Source organism: Cinclus cinclus, chromosome 3, assembly GCF_963662255.1.
Source record: "Cinclus cinclus chromosome 3, bCinCin1.1, whole genome shotgun sequence".
Lineage (NCBI taxonomy): Eukaryota > Metazoa > Chordata > Aves > Passeriformes > Cinclidae > Cinclus > Cinclus cinclus.
This window is the reverse complement of record NC_085048.1, coordinates 61,228,932-61,249,394: the sequence shown is the minus strand read 5'-3', so window position 1 is coordinate 61,249,394 and position 20,463 is coordinate 61,228,932. Positions and strand designations below refer to the sequence as shown.

General features: G+C 37.1%; 1 protein-coding gene across 1 annotated transcript in view; it reads left to right on the top strand.

Moving 5' to 3' along the window:
* The window catches only part of ADGRG6 (adhesion G protein-coupled receptor G6), a 102,291-nt gene that overhangs the window by 46,540 nt on the left and 35,288 nt on the right, over positions 1-20,463 (top strand). Inside the window, exons 4-8 of the mRNA XM_062488902.1 lie at positions 1,011-1,079; positions 4,146-4,229; positions 11,399-11,484; positions 12,878-12,930; positions 13,011-13,064. Coding sequence (XP_062344886.1) covers positions 1,011-1,079; positions 4,146-4,229; positions 11,399-11,484; positions 12,878-12,930; positions 13,011-13,064 — 346 coding nt within the window. The remainder of the gene's footprint in view (positions 1-1,010; positions 1,080-4,145; positions 4,230-11,398; positions 11,485-12,877; positions 12,931-13,010; positions 13,065-20,463) is intronic.

The following is a 20,463-nucleotide window of genomic DNA, read 5'->3' as shown; positions in this document are numbered from 1 at the left end:
TTTGTTGAGGGTCACTTGTTTTAATTATGCCCTACATTGGTTGACAATACATGTAGTGGTATCTGTGGCATGATACAATTACTGTGTCAAAGCTCCATGCTTCATTTGTTCTTGCATCACAGGAAATATTTTCTTAGCCATCTCTACAAGCCGATGGGTGGCAGCTAATTTGATGGAAGGATAGTGTGTTTCGTGAGAGAACATCATTGAGTCAATATGATTCTGAAGTGGTAAAGCAAAAGCCAAAAGGGCAAAACTCCTAGTGGGTTCGCATTTTGCCAGAGCTCTATGATCCCATTATGTTCAACACAGTGTGCAAAGGCAGCTGTATCTGCAGCCGAGCCCCTGGGATATGTGAAGTGTAATTAATGAAGTTTCACCAATTATTTTTCTGTAGCCATTCTTAATGTGTTTTAGTTCTGTCTCCAGATTATCAAAGTGTAATGCTTGCTGTTATGAATAACTTGGTAGAGATACAGACTTATAACATTATCTGTTTATAAATCATGCATACCAGAATATTAATCACACCCTCGCTCTGGGCAGAGGAACAAGTTTAATCACCTTTTATCTGGTTGGTGTCTGTCACAGGCAGATTACTCAGAAGTGTGTGCTGGGTAGCCTGTGCTGCAGCAGCAGAGCGTAGTCGCTCCTCCAAGACACATGTTGTTAAGAAAATCACATAAATCCCATGGCCATACTGACCCCTTTGCTCAAACCCACTTCACAGTGTACACACAAGCTGCATTCCTTTAACGTGATGTTATTTAGTGAAAGCTAAGAAAATCAAGGGAGGATAAATAAGTGGCTCTAGTTAGCAAGTCTGCAGGTTTTTACAAGGATTCCTGGGCTGCAACAGAAACTGGAAACTTGTAAGTCTTATAGGCAAATGGAAGTGTCAGTTTTGCCACTGAGAGAAATAAGGAAGAGGAATGTGTCACTGCACGATATAATGTGGTTAAGGCCCTGTAACTGACCCTTTCTAAATTATTTGATTTCTTCTTTTAAAGGCTCATATCTAATTCCCTCTTCTTCAATTGAACCAACCAGTTGTGCAAACCTAGGAAGCCTTTGCCAAGGTAAGAAACCCAGATCCTTTTCACAGTTTCATCTTTGGGAAATCTTAATTTGCCTTGGGGTTTTATTCCATTTATTTTTTATTATCATTTATAAAAGGGTGAGTAGCAATAAAAAATAGCAAAGAAAGGAATTCTTTAGTCTCATCAAGTATGTGGGTGTCCTGTATGTATAATTATGGAAAAATGTGATCACACCCTTGATAATACATTTTCCAAATAGTCTCTATTATATCAAAACTGAATTAACTGAGTGCTTTCACTTCTTTCTCTACCTCTTTTCCTCCTGCAGATGTTCACAGTAGAATATTAACCAGTATAAGTAGTAGGTAAATATGTAAATAAATGAGCAGATGTAAATAAAGGAACTAGCTTTTATTCAGGGGTTTTTTTAAATAAGCTATTTTGAAGCTAGATACTTTGAGATTAGCGGGTAAAGTAATTACCATCAAACTGCAAAACTCAGAAGCTTCTAGAGAAAAAAAAACACATGCTATGGCACTTAGTGATAGGTTAATCATATAAAAATCACCACATTAAAAAAACTCATCAGGTGTTTCTAAAGGTCAGCTCAGTTGAATGCAAGGAATGGGTGAACCCTACAGATTTGCATGTCACATGAATCAGTGGGCATGCAAGGATGGTTAATTTGTACTGTTCTGCTCAAATGTTGAAGTTCCATAAAAAATGTTTGACATGAGCAATATCAACCCATTTCCACAATGCCTTCATGAACACAGGCCTCACAATGTGTTGGCCTGCTATGCTAAACTTTTAATTACAGCAGCAACTGCACCAAAAAAGTATAGCCTTGTTGCCCCTTTTCAACCGAATGGTGGAAGAAAGAGACAGGAGATAGTAAAATATAAGAGAAGAACAAGAGGTCTTAAAAATCTTTCAAAGCCAGTACTTACAAGTAAATTGGATTTAGCTTAAAAATAAAAAAGAAAATGCACTCTGCTTGGAAAGCCATTGGAAGATATATGTCAGTTTTCAGTGTACTTTTCCCATATTTTCCAAATTTGAACCAAATTTGGTTCAGGTTCTTGGAGCATATTGTACTGGTCTCCACAGGGAAAGGGAAATGCCATTCATGTCCATAATAAGATTTTAAACAGTAATTTTCGGGCATCATATTCACAAAGCACAGTATGATCTAAATAGTACTACTCAAATAGTTTGGGTAAATGAGGCATCTACAATTATTCAGCATTAATCTTTTTATGTGTAAAGGGTACCACTGTATAAATATCTGCATCCATTCTTTTAGAAGATCTCTGAGTGTTTTCCTCCATTAAAATGGCATGGTATGAAAGGGAGAGAATATTTTTCATAACAACAGTTAATATGGCTGCAGAAATGGACACACTTTCAGCTAAACAAACCTGTTTTTCCAAAAACCTCATCCTTTGTCCCAGCTTTATTAACTTGTCTAGTAGTCGATATTGCCCCTGATAAAAGATGCTGCCTTTCAAACTTGCCTTCTTAACTTCTTAGACCATCAATAAAGACTATGAGTATTTTCATGAAGGTAATATTCTTTCATTCTCTAAAAAGTGTTTGGTTAAGTGTCCCTTGTGTTCAGTTTCTCACTTTGGAATAAGATGCTAGATCAGTTTTATCCCATTCAGCACCATCATAATTATTGTTGTCATAGTAATGAAAATCATAAAAATATGTCTGTCTGTCTATTTCTGTCAATACCACAGTCTTTGTCTAAATTGAGAGGCCAGTTTGGACTCCTTTGTTTGTTGGGTATTGTGCAACAACAACAGTAAAGAAGTTTGTGGATGGTAGGTTATGTCACCTATGTTTGATGAAAGAACTGATTTCTCCATTATACTTAATAAATATTTTTGTTCATTAGATGCCTCTTTTAGCAGCATTGGCTGGACGACGCAATCTGTAAGAAGCCTGCTAAATAATTCCTCAGACAATATAGCTCTGAAGTTTCATGGAAGAGCTTTTTTTTGTATTTCAAGAGAGCTTTTATTTTTATATTTCACTTTCCCAATTAGAATCTGTTTGTTCCAATGTCCAACTTTTCCTTCTCTTTCCCTAATTTTCTTGTCTCACTGAAACCTGACCATGAACCTGCTCCCTAAGCTGTGACAAGTTTGTGACTTTTGGACTCAAAAAACTCAAAGGACTCAAATCAGCCTAGCAAAACATAAAAAATGTGATTTCTTGCCCAAAGTATAACTGTTTAACCATCCTAGGTTCATTCTTGGTCAAAATCTTCCAGTGCCATGTAACACTAGGAGATTTTACCATATCAACCTTCAGATTTTAAATAAGGGTTTTCAAGAAAAAAATCTTCCATTGAATGGATTTGCAGTCCCTGGGAGTTACTGAACATAACTAAATTTTCCAAAACATTATTTGAAAATTTAGTGGCATGATCTTTGAATTCTTCTAGCACATGTACCTTTCTAGTCCATCATGGCGGAATTTTGCAGTTTTGGATCCTCCTTCTAATTTTGGAAAGTGTTCAGCTGGTTCTCCAGGACCTTGTGGAGTGTCAGTGGGAACAGTACAGCTGAGTTTCTACATAAAGCTTTCAAAACAGATCTTTTACTTCACCTGTTCCAAGTCTGATTTCAATTCTCTTCATTGTTTTGAGTTCAGTGGAGTTAAATGAATCCTTACATGAGTGTTTTAGTTTTTCATTTATTTGTCATATTCAGCCTTTGAGGAAGGACAAAGATTCATTTCACGAGCAGCATTCTAAGTGCACGCACCTTAGAACGTCTCCATTTTCTGTCTTCAGACAACCGAGGCTCTCATGAGAGGATTTTTGAGTTTATGAAAGGAGTGCAGGACTGATCCTGCAAAATTTAAATTGGCAAAATTCCCACTGAAGTCAGTGCAAGTGAGGATTGCAGTACTGGGGCCTCAGTTCATATCTATTCATCACTTTCTACAGAAAAAATAATGTGGTTTTTTAACATTTACAGCATTGTGTGTAGATGTTTTCATTTACATTGTCATGCATTGTTCCCATTTTGTCTTACCTTATTAACATTCATATTTCATTCAAGTTCACCTCTTTCTCATCTTTATTACCAGCTACTGTAAATGCTACTACTCCTACACCACCCACTGTCACCACTAACATGCCCGATACTAATAGAAACGATAAGCCAAACAATGGTAAGAAATCCTGTGTTACATTTTTCCTTGTACTGTGTCTAAAGCAAATTTGTTGTATTTTAAGGTGTGTTTTTCCTAGCATCATAATGTCAAGGGTCATGTCTCAGTTCTGATCTGATTTACACCGAATAAATCAGGACTAAATCTCTGGACCGTGTCAGAATGGTGTAAATGAGAACAGAACCAAACTCAGTGTTTATTTGTTTCATGTTTACCTGGCTCTTCTGTGAAAGGGACTAACTTTGTGCCACTCATTGCATTTAACAACGCAAAGAACAAGGGAAGGGAGAGGGATTTTTGGAAAGGGTCCGAAAATAACCGTGCTGTTGAAGCGTTTCAAGGCTGCAGATTGTCAGACATTGTGTAGCTCCTGCTGGTGCAGCCAGGGTGGTAGTAGGCTTGGATTGTCTGTTCCTCACTAGTTCCTCGCCATTCCTCAGGCGCAGGAGCCAAGTGGAACCATTCCCGTGGAGCAGAGCCACTTCCACTGAGTCAACAGAAATCTTTCCACTGACTTAAAGATGAGCTGGATCTGACTTTACTAGGGAAAATGTTGACAGTATCAGATATCGTTTACTTTTCATTTAGAAAGATTAAGGGAAAAAATAAGGTAGTAAATGACCCTATTATTAGCACAGGAATAAAGCCAGGATTTCTTTTGAGGCTTTCTCAAATTCTGTGATATCACTGTCTCCTAAAGACTGAGCATAATTTTGTGAAGTGCTGCTAAAATATTTATTAGTTTGCTAATGTTGGTTGTTAAACACAGAGACAGATTTTGCCAATTTTCATCACAGGCTTAAATGTATATTTTTTTAAAGATTTATTTTTTTCAGTGTACTCCACAGAAATAAATTAGAATCTGGGTGGGGTTTGTGGTTTGTTTTTTAGGTTGCTTTTTTTTGGTTGGGTGTTTTTTTTTTCCCCCCAATCCATCAGTTATTACTGTAGGATTTAAAACTCTTGGAGTATTTTTTTCTCTTGGCAGATCACTTATTGTACACTGGCAATCAGGCAGTACAGTACACAATGTGAAAGAATTTATCTGAATCCAGAGAGTTTGGTTTTAATAAGCTGCAGAAGTAATAAGAAAATATTGAAAATTTCTTCCAAGTAGAATTTGCATCCTTTTTGTGGAGTCACTAACAAATGTTCACCATGAGCAGTTAACTGGTTTTTTTAATGACAGAATGAAATAAATCTTATTAATACTAGCATGAATAAAAATTGCACAATTAAGTCCTTTCTCTAGCTTTGAGAGTCCCAAGAAAAAGCAGAAAGACTGTGAAAATAAGCCAAGTTCACTTATGGTAGAAGCAAATTAAACTTTCACTCAGCTAATGGGCATCGTTTTCCACTCTTGGTAAGTTGATTTTTAGACCAAGAACAGACAGCCAAGAACAGAGAGTTAAGTTACATATATTTTCTTTAATCCATTAACTATGTGGCTTGCTACACACAGACCTGCAGGAATTCACACTTCCTGCTACAGTTATCTTCAGAATGAAGAGAAATTCACCTGAATTTTTCCATTCACGACCACAACGGCAGCAAGAATCTAAGATAGAAGGGATCAAAACAGTAGGAATTATCTCGACCCCAATTATTTGGCCAGTGAAGCAAAGGCCTCTGTGTTTCAGTAAAAATTCAGCAGATGATAACCCAGAGAGAAAAAACCCATACAGCTTGTTCCTTCCAACTTTGTCCACACCAACTTCTTCTGAGAATACCAGCAACAAAACCTTGTCTGCTTTTACAGAAGACATCAACCTAGATAATACTGTAATGAACCAATTGCCAAATGAAAATATTTTTAATTATTCTACAAGTCCATTCCATGGTGCTTTTGGTGGAGCAGATGCAGTTACAGAACTGCCTGTGAATGCAGCAGTTCCTCTTCTTCACAGCAGAAATCCTAATGCAGAGCTAGGAAGGACTTTGGCAAGTAGGCTCCATCATTCTGACTCTGAGCCAGTGTTCCGCTCTCCCGCTAGAAGCAGCAGCAGCAGCAGCACTGCTTATGAACACAAAAGAGAAACCCCGTGGATTTCATCCTCCAACAGCGACACAAACAATTTCATGCATACAAGCAGTTCCTTGGAACCTGTGAACTGGTGGAATGAGCCTGTATTTCATCATCATATCACCTCTGACATTCAAGAAGATAGACATCATTTTCTTTCTAGCTTGTCTCTATCATCTACAGATGAGAAGCCACCATTCCAAAAAAGTAGGTTAGATTTGCTAGACTTGGCAGCTGACAATTTTTACCTGGAAATGATAGAAGTCAATGGTGACAGAAAAATATTTTCTACACTAGCAGCACACACTGTCTTTCAGTTTGGAACATCTATGCACATTAAGGAACATCACTCAGGAAGAATTACAAATTTAACCTCTGTGGAGATTCTACATGCAAAACCTACAAGTTTTTTTCAGGACATGAGAAAAACATACACAAAATCTATGCCTGACAGCCAACATATGAATTCAGTCCAAGGACACAGTAAAGAACGATTAACATTTTCAGCACTTCTGGAAGAACCAGGCTGGACAAGCTCAACATTTAAGCATGTTGTAACAACCCTGCCTGTTTATCAACAGCTGTTGACTGACACATATTTGAAAGGTGACAGCATATTTATATATCTAGTAGTAATTATTGGTCTCATTGTTTACAGCATTCATTATACTTTCAAAATCCAAGTGAGACCCTCAGAAATGCAGCACTGGAGAACAATTTAGATGCATTTCATGGTAGTAATGAAAATGAAAAGTCAGCTTTTTCCATATTAGAGCCAGAGAACATTAATTCAGTTGCTGACTCCTGGGACTTAGATTACTTGTATTTTCCAACAAAATATGTAGATATTTCCCCCTCTTTAAGACCAAGTTTCTGGACTGTTTCCCATCATTTGAAAGAAGCATCTCAAGTGTTTTCTGGGGAGCCATCAGAAAATTTCTGGCTCTTGTCTAATAAATTGCTTTCTTCCCCAACAGAGAGATTGCTGTCCTTTAGTTTATATACTAAGTCTGACAATTTCTCTGAACAAACATCTGCTATTAGATTTTTAGGTCAAAGAACTGAAGAAATTAATTTTTCTAGTAATGTATCGACTTTGGAAAAACAAATCTTTAGTTCATTTATTCCAGGCATTTCAGAGAGAATTTCAGGAAGTAATGGCAGGTCAATATCACAATTGCGGTCAACAATTAATTTCACAAACCTAACAGTGACTTCCAACAGCGAATTTTATTTTGGTTTTCCTTTCCCTTCCCTGGAAGCATTCAATCCTCGGTATGGGCACAGGTAAGTCCTTTTGATCAGGTACTTGAAAACTTCACAGAGAGTTTGCACATGCAAATTCAAACTGATATAGTAAGCGAGCAAACTGACAGGACCTTCTTAAACAATAGGCATCAGCCTGTTTCTGTCTTTCCAACATATTCAGGAACCCGGCCTTCTTGTTCAAAGGATAACCAAGCTCCTTTCTTGGTCAGTTCACCTGGGACTCAGGTTACTTGGATAGTTGAGGGTTTGATAAGCAGCACAAGAATGCACAGAACACCGCAGTCTCAAAGTCTTCTGGAGAATGATGCTATAACAAATACCATTGATAAACTGAGAAGTAAAATTCAGAAAGATGCAGGGTTTTTTTGAAAAAAGTATCAGTTCAATGAGTTGTGGCTTTCTTCCAGTGTCTTTGGAATTAAGGCAACTTCTTCATTCAGACTCCAAATTCAGAGACAGCGTACCTCCTAACAGCTATTCCACACCTCCACTCCCACTAAGTTTTAAGAACCATCTCGATACAATTCCTCCAAGCCTGCTCCCTCAGTGGGATGTAGAAGAGTTAAACTTGCCAACAACAGAAACACCAAGAAACTATCTAACTGTTTTAGGACAAAACTCCATTGAAAATCAACTGGACAGTCCAAGATACTCTCTCTGGGCAGTAAAACAAGAAATCACTGACAATAATAAAGACATAAGGGATTTGGCTGTTCTGACATCAACAAGCATACCAAGGCTTTCTGAATGGAATTCAGAAGGGGAAGTGTATGGATCCTTTAGCAGGAACAGAGAAGCAATGTCTATCATTGCTGCTAATGCCTTGGATTTTAAAAATGCTGATTATGGTCATTTTGCAAATCTCTCTTCTGTTCTGGAGTCATCAAGAACTGCAGTAATGAATGATGTGGTGCCTTTGCCATCTTCAGATGTTTTTTTCTAGCAGAGATTTTATTCAGCACAAAGAGATCATCTTGACAGGCACCCTGACAACATCCACAGCAGCCATCCATCACTCTCTCATGCAGATCCAAACATCCCTTTCTTCTGTGACATACCATGAGTCATCAGTTTCAGCCCATGTTTATTCCTTGGCCAATTTACCATCTGGGACAAGCCAAAACAGCACCTCTTACCCACCACTGAAACAACTTCTTTGCTCTGCTGCAGTCCTTTTGCCTTGTTTTTGTGACTCCTTCACTGAGCTGGGCTGCCTTTGTTGACATGAGTTCCAGTACAGTATGTCAAGCCATTAAGTTAGTTGTAGAAAAAGCCCCAGATAATCTGATCTATTGGATATTCAGCTTGTAGACTGAATGTAGAAGTAGCTGTCTTGTGTTCTTTAGATATAGGACCGTTTAGCATATGAAAATGTTTTGGAATAATAATATAATTACAGTAGAAGGGAATTTATAATATCTTAGTGATAGTAAATATCATTAATGTGTGATTTCTAACATTTGTGTACTTCTCTAAGACAGCTCTCATGAGACTGCAAAGCTAATATACTGGTTTCCCTATATTTTATATCATTTGATGTTGATTTATTGTTTGGGAGTATATTAATGTTTTTACTGACATATGTTTGAGGGTTTCACTTTCAAAAGTAGATGATTTTTCAAAACTGAATGTTTGGATAATTTTCCTAATAGATTTTTTAAAAATACACTCTTTTGATTGGTCGTTATATTTTTGTAGTTGGTGGTGGGTGTAGGGAGCATTGTGTTCCAGGCTGTTTTTTCCTCTTTTTAAAAAAATTTTCTTTGGCTACTTTTCACCAGTTTTATCCTTTTTCTTTTTTTCATTCAGAATTTTGAGATGAGACTTCAACTGTTTAATTTGAAGAGGGATAAATAAGTTTTAGTTTTTACTATCTGTCACTGCAGTCTCCTGAGAGTTTTTTTAAATGCAGATTAGCTCTTGTTCTTTTTTTTTTTTGCCTCATTAAATCATGCTTTGGGTCACCATGTGATGGAGATCTTGAAGCTATTGCCTAGTTTGTAGTTACTTTGTATGAATTTTAAAATACTTTGCATATTCCTATATTAAGGTGATTTTGTCCTTATACATAATTATCTAAGTAAGATTATAATTAGATTTGTAATTATATATGAGTTTGTGAGAATATATATAATGCATGCTTTCTGTATGTGTCTATCTGTATGGCATATATGAAAGGTACATTCTACATTTAAAATTGGATATGTGTTTATACACAGATATACACATATAAAGGACATCCAGGTCTTGCAAGTGTTTTCAATTTGCCCAAAGTCCAAATTTCTACATCCAAAGACGTAATTTTTTTAATCTTTTTTTTTTTTAATTTGAAACTATCACAGTAATAATCAAATAAAATGCATTTTCAGATTAAACTGTGCACCAAATCTGTGTACCTCCTCAGGAGAGGTAAAAAAGACAGTAAATCAAAAAGAAGGTCATTGTGCTCATATCAAAAATGTATTCATAGCTTACCAAAGAAGGCATCTAGTAAGTCAACTTCTTTAGTGTTTTATCATAAAGGAATTTTTGTAGCAATCTCAATATTCATATAATTAATTCCATATTGTAAAGAAGGAGCAATACTCCAACCATTTCATGAAGAGTAACCAATGCACGCATACTTAAATTGGAAAATACTGACTTCAAATTTTTTTCCAGATGCCTTTATTTCAAGCTCTTGTATAATTATTATCTATGAAGTTGTAAAATTATGATATTTGCTCCACTTAGAATAAAAGGTCTTTTCTTTATATTCTGAAAGATAGAGCAGTTCCTTTCCAATCAGAGACAGAAATAGATTTCTGTATAATTATTGTAATGACCTGTTCTGTCCTATGTAGTGTCTCTGTAAGATTTACATAGGATGATGTAAATGCATGTGTCTGAGACAGGACCCACAACCTTGGTAACAGCCCAAGACCAAGCAGTGCCACAAATGCACATACATGCTAGTGAATTGATCCAGAAGTTCTTAAACCTTCCCCACATCCTGGGAAATTTTACTCAACTAGAGCTTAGAGAATGTTTAGTAGCCTAATGAGAAAAAAAATAGACTTTTAACACAGAGCATAACTATGAAATGAATTGATGTTATTTATTAGATGTGAAATCTTGTAATGCTGCCTACCCACTCATGAGCTTAACGAGAATTTATATTTACCCAGTGCCATTTCAAAACAGTTTTCTGAATATAAAATTGCACCAAGCCAAGTGTTACACATTTTGTGACTGAAAGATGGTTTGTTCAGCTGCCAGTTTTGTAAAGCTAATATGGGTTCTTCTACGGTCTGGCCATTTCCAGGCCTGAGAGCACGACTGTACTTTGGAAACAAGAGCTCTATATCCCTTCTCACACCTAATTCTGTCCTCAGTTACCTTGCTACTTTTAATTGATGAGCTCTCTTTGCCCTCAAAATATTTAAACTCTAATCTGCAGTGGTTCAATTCTGGAACATATAACAATATTATAACAATATGCCCAGGAGCAGAATTTGTCTGTCTTTACAGACTTCATTAATTATAATAATTTTTAAATTCCTGACACTGTCATCACCTTGATTTTGCACACCACATTAGAGGCGTATGCAAAATACTATTTAGATGTATGTTGTCTGTGAGTTTCCATGTCACATTTCAAGTGCCTCTGAAAATATGGAGGGGGAGGGAATTCATGTCAAAATCAACAGAATTAGTGAGAATGAGCCCAAACCTGCAGGGCTTATTCATTTCAGACTTCAAATGCCAAAAAGAGTGTGAGGTGGCCTTGTATCTGGGGATCAGCACAATTTTTATATTAATCATGAAGCTAAATTCTCATATTAAAAAGCTAAATTTGCTCAGTTTCTAATGTTATAATGCTGTTTTTAATGGACAGGTGGGCTATTCTACAGGATATCTATAGTTGTCTCTAGTTCCAACCCCAACTCGGTGTCGAAAGTACATGATGTTGTTGCAGAATGGGTAAGTTAAGTTTTCTTTCCCATGTGATTACATGTATGAATCTGACCCATCACTGTTATCAGTTGGAAAAGAAAAAAAAAGTGACTGCCAAAAAACTCGTCACAGGTATTCTCTAAATATCTTTCTTTTATTGATCTGTGAAGTAATAAATTTAATAAATTCAGCTCTAGCTGGGGCTCTTCAGCACTATGGATAAAATTTGAAAAGTCTGCACTATACTAGCTAGCTATTTCAGAAATGTAGATAGTAGGTGGGATTCTGGAAAGTATGAAGAAATCAGAATTGTTCACCAAAAGAGGTGCATGTCTGTGTTCCAACATCACTATACAGGACAAAAACTTTCTTCCCAAGTGCTAATGTGGTTTTGAAGCTATATTGTGGCAGAAATCATAGAAACACCAGGCACTGTTTATTTGTGTGAGGCAATAAACTTTCAATTTATCCTAATGTTCGCTACTTCAAAAGATTTCTGCCGTGGGTCAGTTGCTGAGGTTTCTAGTAGTCTCTGGTTTTCCAGCCCATTTTAGCAGACATAAACGCCTCTCTGGGTGAGGGATTCTTGAAGTTTTTGCCTCTAAAGGTTCTTCTTATTTATCTGAATAAAGATATTCTCCATCCTTTTTGACAGTTCACATAATCCTACTCACACAGTTTATAAAACCTTTATACCGACTACTTACGTGAAAATATGATATAATGAAATATGGCAACTATTCTTTATTTTTAGTTTAATAAACCTGGAGATTTCAGCTAACAGAAGCTAAAGAATCCTTAAACCAGAATATATATATATATATACAGTAATCTACAAAACAGAATTGCAGTCATTCACACCTGACAAGTTTGTTCCCTGAGCAGCAGTACCCAGGCAAAGTACAGAGGTGCCTGAGCCAAAGAAATTAGAAAGGTGTCACTTGGCCCTGCAGAGCATGCAAAGGTGTCTCTTGGGGGAAAACTGAGCAGCTGTTGAACACTCAGAATAAAGTGTGTGAAGGTCTGAAAAGAAGATCATCATAAGTTTGAAGACTTTCAGGTGAAAATTTAGCTGGTAGCTTTTTCAGTAAATCTATTCCATTCAAAGTTTATATGAGAATTTAAGATGTGGAAGAGAGGGAGAAAAGAAAAAGTCAGGAAAAAGGAAAAAGTCAGTGCACTCACCTATTCACTCTGTCATGACCTTATACAGATTTCCTTCTGTCTGCAAAAAAGCCACGTCTCTCACTACCAGTTGTACAACAATCACCTCACTGAAAAGTGAGTGCTCTCTTTGCTTTGCAAAACTAAAGGGGATTTCTCAAGGGGCAGAAGGAAGAAATTCTAACACTGCTTTAATCAACAAAGAGCCCCATTAACATCTTGCCATTCATGTGATCAATGTCTTCCTGTTTTTCAGCTGAATCGTACTTTCCAGAACTGGAATTACACAGTGTATGTGGTCAATATAAGGTAAATTAAGGAGGAAGATATTTATGCTGTATTCCTTTGGAGAATTAATCCACCCTAATTAATGTCTGTTTCTTTCATAGTATCCACCCTGCCTCTATAAGAGAGGGAGCAAGACAAAAAAGAAGTATTAAAAGGTAATATTTTGAAAGACATTTTCTCAATAGAGGCAACAGCTGCTATTGCAAGTGGCTTTACAAAAGGCTTTTTTGTCTATTATTGGATTAATTGCCTATTATTTGGCATATGCTGCAAGTCTGTAAATACATGACTGCTGGCAATCTGAGTGTTCTGAATGTTCTTAGAAACCTAATACTGTTTATCATGTTTGTTTTGGTTTAAATCTATTGAGCTTTCAACCCTAACAGATATTTTTTTCAGAGCTCAGGTTTCACCTGTCACAAAACTGAATAGATACATTATATTTAAGTTGTGCAAGGCACCCAGCTTTCTTTAGCAAACCAACTTTGGTACACTGGTATCTGTCCACTGTCTCTGCATTTGGTCTCTTGAACCAGACACTCTTGAGTTAATAGACATCTCACTATATGGAAAACACTGAAAAAAATCATGCTAAAATTGAAAGCTAAACGAGTGTGAGTTAAACTATTTACCATATGCTCTCATTTCCTGACTTCTGCTGGGCTTGGAGACGCTGGAGTTGGAACGACCTCAAAGGCAGCCAGAGAAAGTTAGATGGGTCACCCTCCCTGAAAATCTGGCCTCCACGGGTTTCTTTGAAAACAGCAGGCTGATTTCTGGGGGATGTCTGGAGAGGGAGAGCATATTAGGACCAAATTAAGGAGAGGATACTGAAACGTAATCCTCTTGTGAGAATGGGGCAATAAGTGGGTATGGGATATAACTGTTTGCAGTGCAGGCAGAAGTCCTGTTAAGAAAATGCTTTTAACTGCTGACTCTTGAGAACTGCCATGATAATGGCAGTAAATTTGGGCTTTTTAATATCAGAGATAGCCCAATATTCCCAATTTACCATCAGGAAGTAATTAGTGGTGCTTCCAGTTTCCAAGAGTTTGACTAGACATGAAAAGATCTGTAGAAAGGTAGTATCTCCTTCCCACACAGCCACAGCAGAATGACAGCTTTTATTGGCAAAAACTTTTAACTGGTACACTGCAAGCCCAGTCTCTGAACAGGCTATTTTGCTGCTTGACCTACATTTACAGTAGGGTGTAGTGATGTGGGTAGGACTTTTTTTCACACTTCTAAATGATATGGTTATGCCAGCAAGGCCTTTCAAGTGGAGACCACACCTTGGGTCTTACCATCAATCCAAGACTGCTGAGGAATGTAAAGCTTTCCCTATCCTTATTCCTGTATCTTTTTATGAGTCTAGCAGCTGAGCTGTACACCTGATTTCTTCTTGCCTCACCTTCCCACCATCCTGCCCTCTGATTTTTTTTCTTCTGACTAGTCTACTCAAAAAGAAAAAAAAAAAAAAAAGGTTGAAGAGGCAGGAACTGTTTAACTATTTTAGTAAATATCCTTTCCTTTCCTTTTCCTTTCCCTCCCATTTTGACATTCAGTGAGTTTGCCACTAAATTACTTCTCATAATGCATTATTCTTATGGGGAAGTAGCACCATCTCTATTTCTTTTGTTCATTACATGTCATTTCAGCGGCAATGGAATTGCATGTTCATAATATGTCATTTTTCAAGGGAGGCCTGGTCTAATGAGAAGCTAGTCTTCTTGTGGGCTCTAGTGCAATGTGTGTCAAGGTCAAATGGCATTTTTTCGTCGTTCTGAATAATTTTGTATAAATGCTGGTCATGTCACACCAAGATTTAATGTTCTTCAAATAATCAGGAGTGTCATGGTGTGAATGTTTTCTTAAAGAACAAAACAAAACAAAAACAAGTCAAGATCCTGCTCAACCTAGAAATCCAGATGGGGTAATGCAAGGATAATTAAAAATTTAAGTGAGCTACATGATATATGACTGAAAAAAATCACACTTTTTTACACACTCTATATGCACATACACATGCTTTTCTGCCTTTTTCCATATAGCTTTCATGTTTTGAATACATTTTCATGCATCATTTACTTTTTACAGAAGAAACATTTGAGAAAAATCCGTTGAAGCATCTTTAGGTCTTGGGTTTTCAGCATATATATCTACGCTTGTACATCCCTCCCTTCTAAAACCAAAAAAAGGACCAGCTTCCCAGTGGTCTTCAGTGTATATGGGTTTATTCTTTAAAACAGTTCCTTACTTTTTTTGGGGTTCCACATCTGTTTCTGAATTTTGTGGGGAAGAAATCTGTTGAACTTCTGAAGATCTATAAAGAAAACCTTTTTTCCTACTGCTCCCAGATTATTGCTGTCAGGATTCTTTGTTAGACTTTCCTTGGATTTTTCCTGGATAGCATTCTTAGGAAATCCTACAAAATGCTAGGGTAACACTTGAGAGTATAAAAAATTAACAGTTTGGAGGTTAGAAATTCTAAATACCTGATGAAAGTAATGGTAATTCCTGACTGCCTAGGTGATTCACTGAAACGTTATGGCTGAATTATTGTATGTAACTTGCTCATAGTGTGATTTCATGCAGTTACTATTATTTTAATGTCCCCATAAATTATTTCTGTGAAACGTTGCCCAAATATTTTCTTATTTCTTCATTTTGGATACTCAAGGATAAGTCTGTTGCAGTCTTAGACATTCTACTATTTGCCTTAGTTTTTAAGTACTTCTATTTACCTTCATGTTCATCTAAACAGAAATTCACAGTTAAAATTTAAGATCTATCACAGAAGTCATGGCCTTAACTTTATTATTTACAGAAGTGAACATATTAGTCTTAACTCTTTACTCACTAAGCCTTATTTCTCTTTTCTAAATTTTTTACAAAATCACAGCCTTCTTATTTCCAAGGCAGTATAATAATTCTTAAAATTGTTCTTTGAAAAGATTTTTTCTCTCTTTACATGAATTCATATACTTGTAATTCAGATCACATATTTTATGCATTCCTTTAGGATTTTATACAGCAATTTAAAAACCCCCAAAACCCAACAAAACTTCCCCAAGCCTGTTCTGTGCATTTTGCTTTGCTCCACCCTTATTTACCACACTGCTTCCTCTTCAAAGAACTTCAGCTGTCACTCTCCCTACCTAGTCTTCTTGCATGTGAAAGAGGAAGAATCATTAGAGAGAAGGATTCAGAGAAGAAATAGTAGCTGGAAGTGGGAGGTAGGAAGCTGGCTTTTTTTGTCACATTAAAAATAGATGTTTTCCAAAGAAACATTTTAAACTACTGTGTTCTGAGAAGAGCAAAACAAAACAGAATTATTGAAGTGGATTGTCATTGCTCTGTTGGATGAACTGCAGAAATCCAAAGTACACCATGCTTGTTAGGCCTTTATATACCCAGTGATGAGAGACAGAGTCCCAAGTCCAAAAGTGCATATTATTATCAGCACCCTTCATACTGTGACATCTCTGGATGACACCAGTATATATCAAGCTAATACTTTGGTAGATTATTAACTATTTTAATAGACAGACTTTTATCAAAGCTGTGTTTGACTTTATGTCAGTGTTCAATTTTTCCTCTGGTTGTGCTGTTTCTGCCTCTTAATGAGAGGGCAGCTGTTCAGAATAGACAGGAGTTTGGCATGGGCTATGGATATAGCTATTTCTTTGTCGCCAACGTTTCTGCACAAACCTTTGAAAGTGAAACCAATTTGTGAAACCGATTTTATCCAAGTGAACCAATTTTGTGGATAAACTATAAATGTGTTTGTTTCTTTCATTAATTATTTGCCTTTTATGACTCCGGAGTCTTGTCAAAACCTTCTGTGACTGCTGCTGCTGCTTTTCTCAGAAAAGTCCTACTGATCCTAGGTTTTGTCAGATGACTACATAGGGCTGCCTCACAGTAGGGAAATTGGTCTTTAAAAAGAGTTCAGCCCCCTTGCTTCTCCTTTCTTCTCTTACTTTGCAAGCAATTTTGAGAATACAGGCCCCAATTAATTTATGAATTTTTCTCCACTTAACATACAGTAAGTTTATGCTTGTTCCAACTTCCATTGCTTGATTGTCATAATTTTGGCCTATTTCCAGTGTTGGGTTGCACCTTCTATGGGAAGCAATATTAATGTTAATACTGTTAAACATCTCTTCCAAATCAAAAACCACAGTGGTAGCCATCTGGTAGCGTAAAAACTACTATATCTAAACAGAAATCACTTGTCTTGGGAATGAAAATAGGGAGGAAAGCAGGAAATCACAACTACCCATGCCTAGTCCTGCTCTTTTGAAGTCTGTGGGAGCTTTGCCACCAATGTCAGTGAGGCATATTCAGGCTCCTGCATGCTGTGTTCTTGGGTGTTGTTTTGTTTAATGGAAAGTTTAATGCACTTGGATAAAATGTTAATTAGATTGTGTAATAGTTTCAGACAAGAGCTAGCAACACTAGAACAGCATAATTTTCTTTTCTAGTTGTAAGTAAAGTATTAGGCTTTTTGCATTCTTTGTAGATTACTTCAAATTACTTTTTATTAAATAACTTTGATAGAAATGAACATATCTGTGACGTCTGTTTCTATTTCAAAAGATTTCTGGGTTTCTACCATTGAGGGTTTAGGAAGGACTTGGACCTGGCCCACCTCTGCTGCCCACAACTTCAACTTCAGTGTTACTGAAGGTGGTAAGGGACAGCCTTTACAAGGGCTGAGAAGTATTTTGAAATGCCTTATGTACATTACATGTAATATTTCTGTTTGAAAAACCAGCCAAAAAGCATCAAGTGGAAATCCTCAGTTTTTTCCACAGTCCCATGCTCTCATCTCATGTCCATGACCTGTGAAGAAAGCCTTCATCACAGATGGAAGAATTTGGGATTTCCTTTTGAGTAACTGAAGGGTGATCCCTTCAGAGTCTCCTGCTGAAGCTTCCTGCCCTTTTCCACCTTCTAATGACTCCCTTTGTCTTTCCACTGACTTTAACTAGATTTAGGGCAGATCTGACATTGTTAGATGCCATTTTTAGAAAAGCAGTGTACTGAGGAATAGGGAATGGGGGTTTTCTTCATTGTTCCAGAACACAGTGCGAGTGTAACCAAAAACTCATTTCAGCAAAGACCAGCTGTCCCATGTGAGGGATTCCAATCCTTTCTGGTTTGACTCTGCAACATTTTCTAGTAATGAATAGCCTTCATACCAAATTAGCACATATTAGAAGTGCTTTCTGTTGAAAAGCCATAGTTGATTGTATTCCCACACCAGATCTGCAAGGAGGAGCAAGATGCAAAGACAGAAGCCAAGGCACAAGGCGTGACTATGTTGCTTGCAAAATTGTTCTGCTACAACAGTCATTATCTTAAAAGGAAGACTTAGGATACTTTTATTTTTAGTAGCTGCAATTTTTAGTTTTGTGTCATGAAGCCTCAGATTTTATATTCTAATTATAGCATCACCTTCTCCAGGGCAAGGAAACTCTTCACCCTTGACATTTCTTTCAATGTGTCTATTATGTTAAATCATACTTTTTTTGCTTTCTCTTTTGAACATTTTTATGTATTGCAGACAAAATCACCTCAAGTAAAAGATTATTCACAACTCAGATGCTTCTTTGGAATGCTTTTAGTTTCCCTCTGCTTATTCCTGTCTTATTCTGTGTGTTTTCTAACATTGTCAGCTCTTTGTAGTGCATCTTCACTGAGCAACTTATGGAACAGTCAGCTCTTTTTTGTCTGTCCAGTTAATGTGAGGTAGTTAAAACTTCACAGGTGAAGTTTTAGTAACTAACAGTGGGTCTACTTCTGCTGCCAGTCTTCAGTTATAGCTACCCATCACCACTTACCTTCAGGGACAACATAACTGTGAGATTAGTAAAGAATTTAATGTTGACATTTGAAAGCTATTGAAAATATGCCAGGGTAGTCAGCACTGAAATTCCCAGTCACTTTTAGTAGGAATTTAGATTTCGCAGATATTTCGGTTCTTCAAAAATTCTTTGTAAAATTTATAAAAGTCCTTTATATTCTTTAAATCAAATTATACTAACTCTGAAAGAAATTAATTTGATTTGTGAAACAGTTTGACAGCAAGAGTACTTCAGTGTTAGTTCAGCCTGTCTAGTACAACAGAAAGGAGAAATGTGCATTGCTAATTATCAGCTGCATCTCTCCAGGTGTGATCCAGTGTGTGCTGCAGGGTTTGCGTGGTTTGTTAATCCTTCCTTTGGGCTCCTCGCAGGGTGCAGCAGCGAGACCACAGCCCGTGTGTAGGAACACTGTCCTGGAATAGCTCTGAGTCACGCTGCCGGAGAAGAAAGCTGGCTTTGTGGTCCTGGCCATGGCAGTACAGGCTCCAACACTGCCTCCTGTGCCTCTGATGAGGATGCAGCTTCGAAATTCCTCTCTCTGAGCCAGCTTAGCTCAACAGACCAGGATAAAGTGGGATAGACACTGGTCTTCCCAAGCTTTCCTGCTTGTTCCAGCTGTCAGCACTTAAGTCAAAGAAAAGAAAAATACACTAATACCTGTTGTGTTTACCTACACAACTGTCCATTTTTTTTTAATTATATCAATGGCGGCAATTTTGGCAGTACAGGTTACTGTAGATGATGTGCAAATTGTAATTGATTAATGCTGTGAAAATCTATCTGCCTTTATATGTCACACAATAAAAGACTTAAAGTTGGGTGTAGCAAATCCAGTGACACCAGCAGAGCATGGCAGCATTGCCATTTATTTGAGTGCAGGCCTACTGTTCCCCAAATGGAGAATTTGCTCTTCACTATTATGATGTTTTCTTCCTGGGATCTGAGTGTGACAAAAGTGGAAGGAAGCACTCAACTTCGTATTGCGTCAGCTGTAAAGTTAAAAGGTATTTATTTAGTCTGGGAAGCTAGTATGAGTCATCCTGAAAAGTTTGTGGAAATTGTTTTCATCGTATTATGGAGTAGGTTCTTATTATACAGTACACATGACTTGTGCTCTAAGGGCTTCTCAGAAAACAACAAATTGGTTTAAGCGATTATTTTTATCAGTTCTTCATAATCAATACTTTTCTCTGTAATTTTTCAATGTAATTGCAACCCATTCCACCTGATCTATAGTTATCCCTTCTATTTTGTTGCCCTTATCGTTCCTTGCAGGTATGGATACTAAGTATCATTTTTGGTTAGTTGGGAAATCTGAAATAGGCAGCTAAGCAGTAGTGGCTGTTTAGAACGTCTGTTCTGCAGCCAGAGTCCTGAGGTAGGGAGTGGCATAAGTATATTAAGTTTTCCTCTTCTGAAGTAAAGGGAATAGATGAATGAAGCCAGAATCTTTTAGGAAAGATGGTTAAGTGCCAGGAGACTCTGGGGCTGAAGTACTGGAGGGCCGAAGGAATTGGCAATCCCATAGGCAATTTCCATACTTCTGCTAAAAATAAATGCCGTAATAAATTTGTGCTTGTAACACATCTGAGGTGTACAGCAAAAGCCTGCTAATGCATATCCACCCTACTAAGGCTATTTGCCATATATATGTTAAACACTCCACAGAGACCAAAGGAAT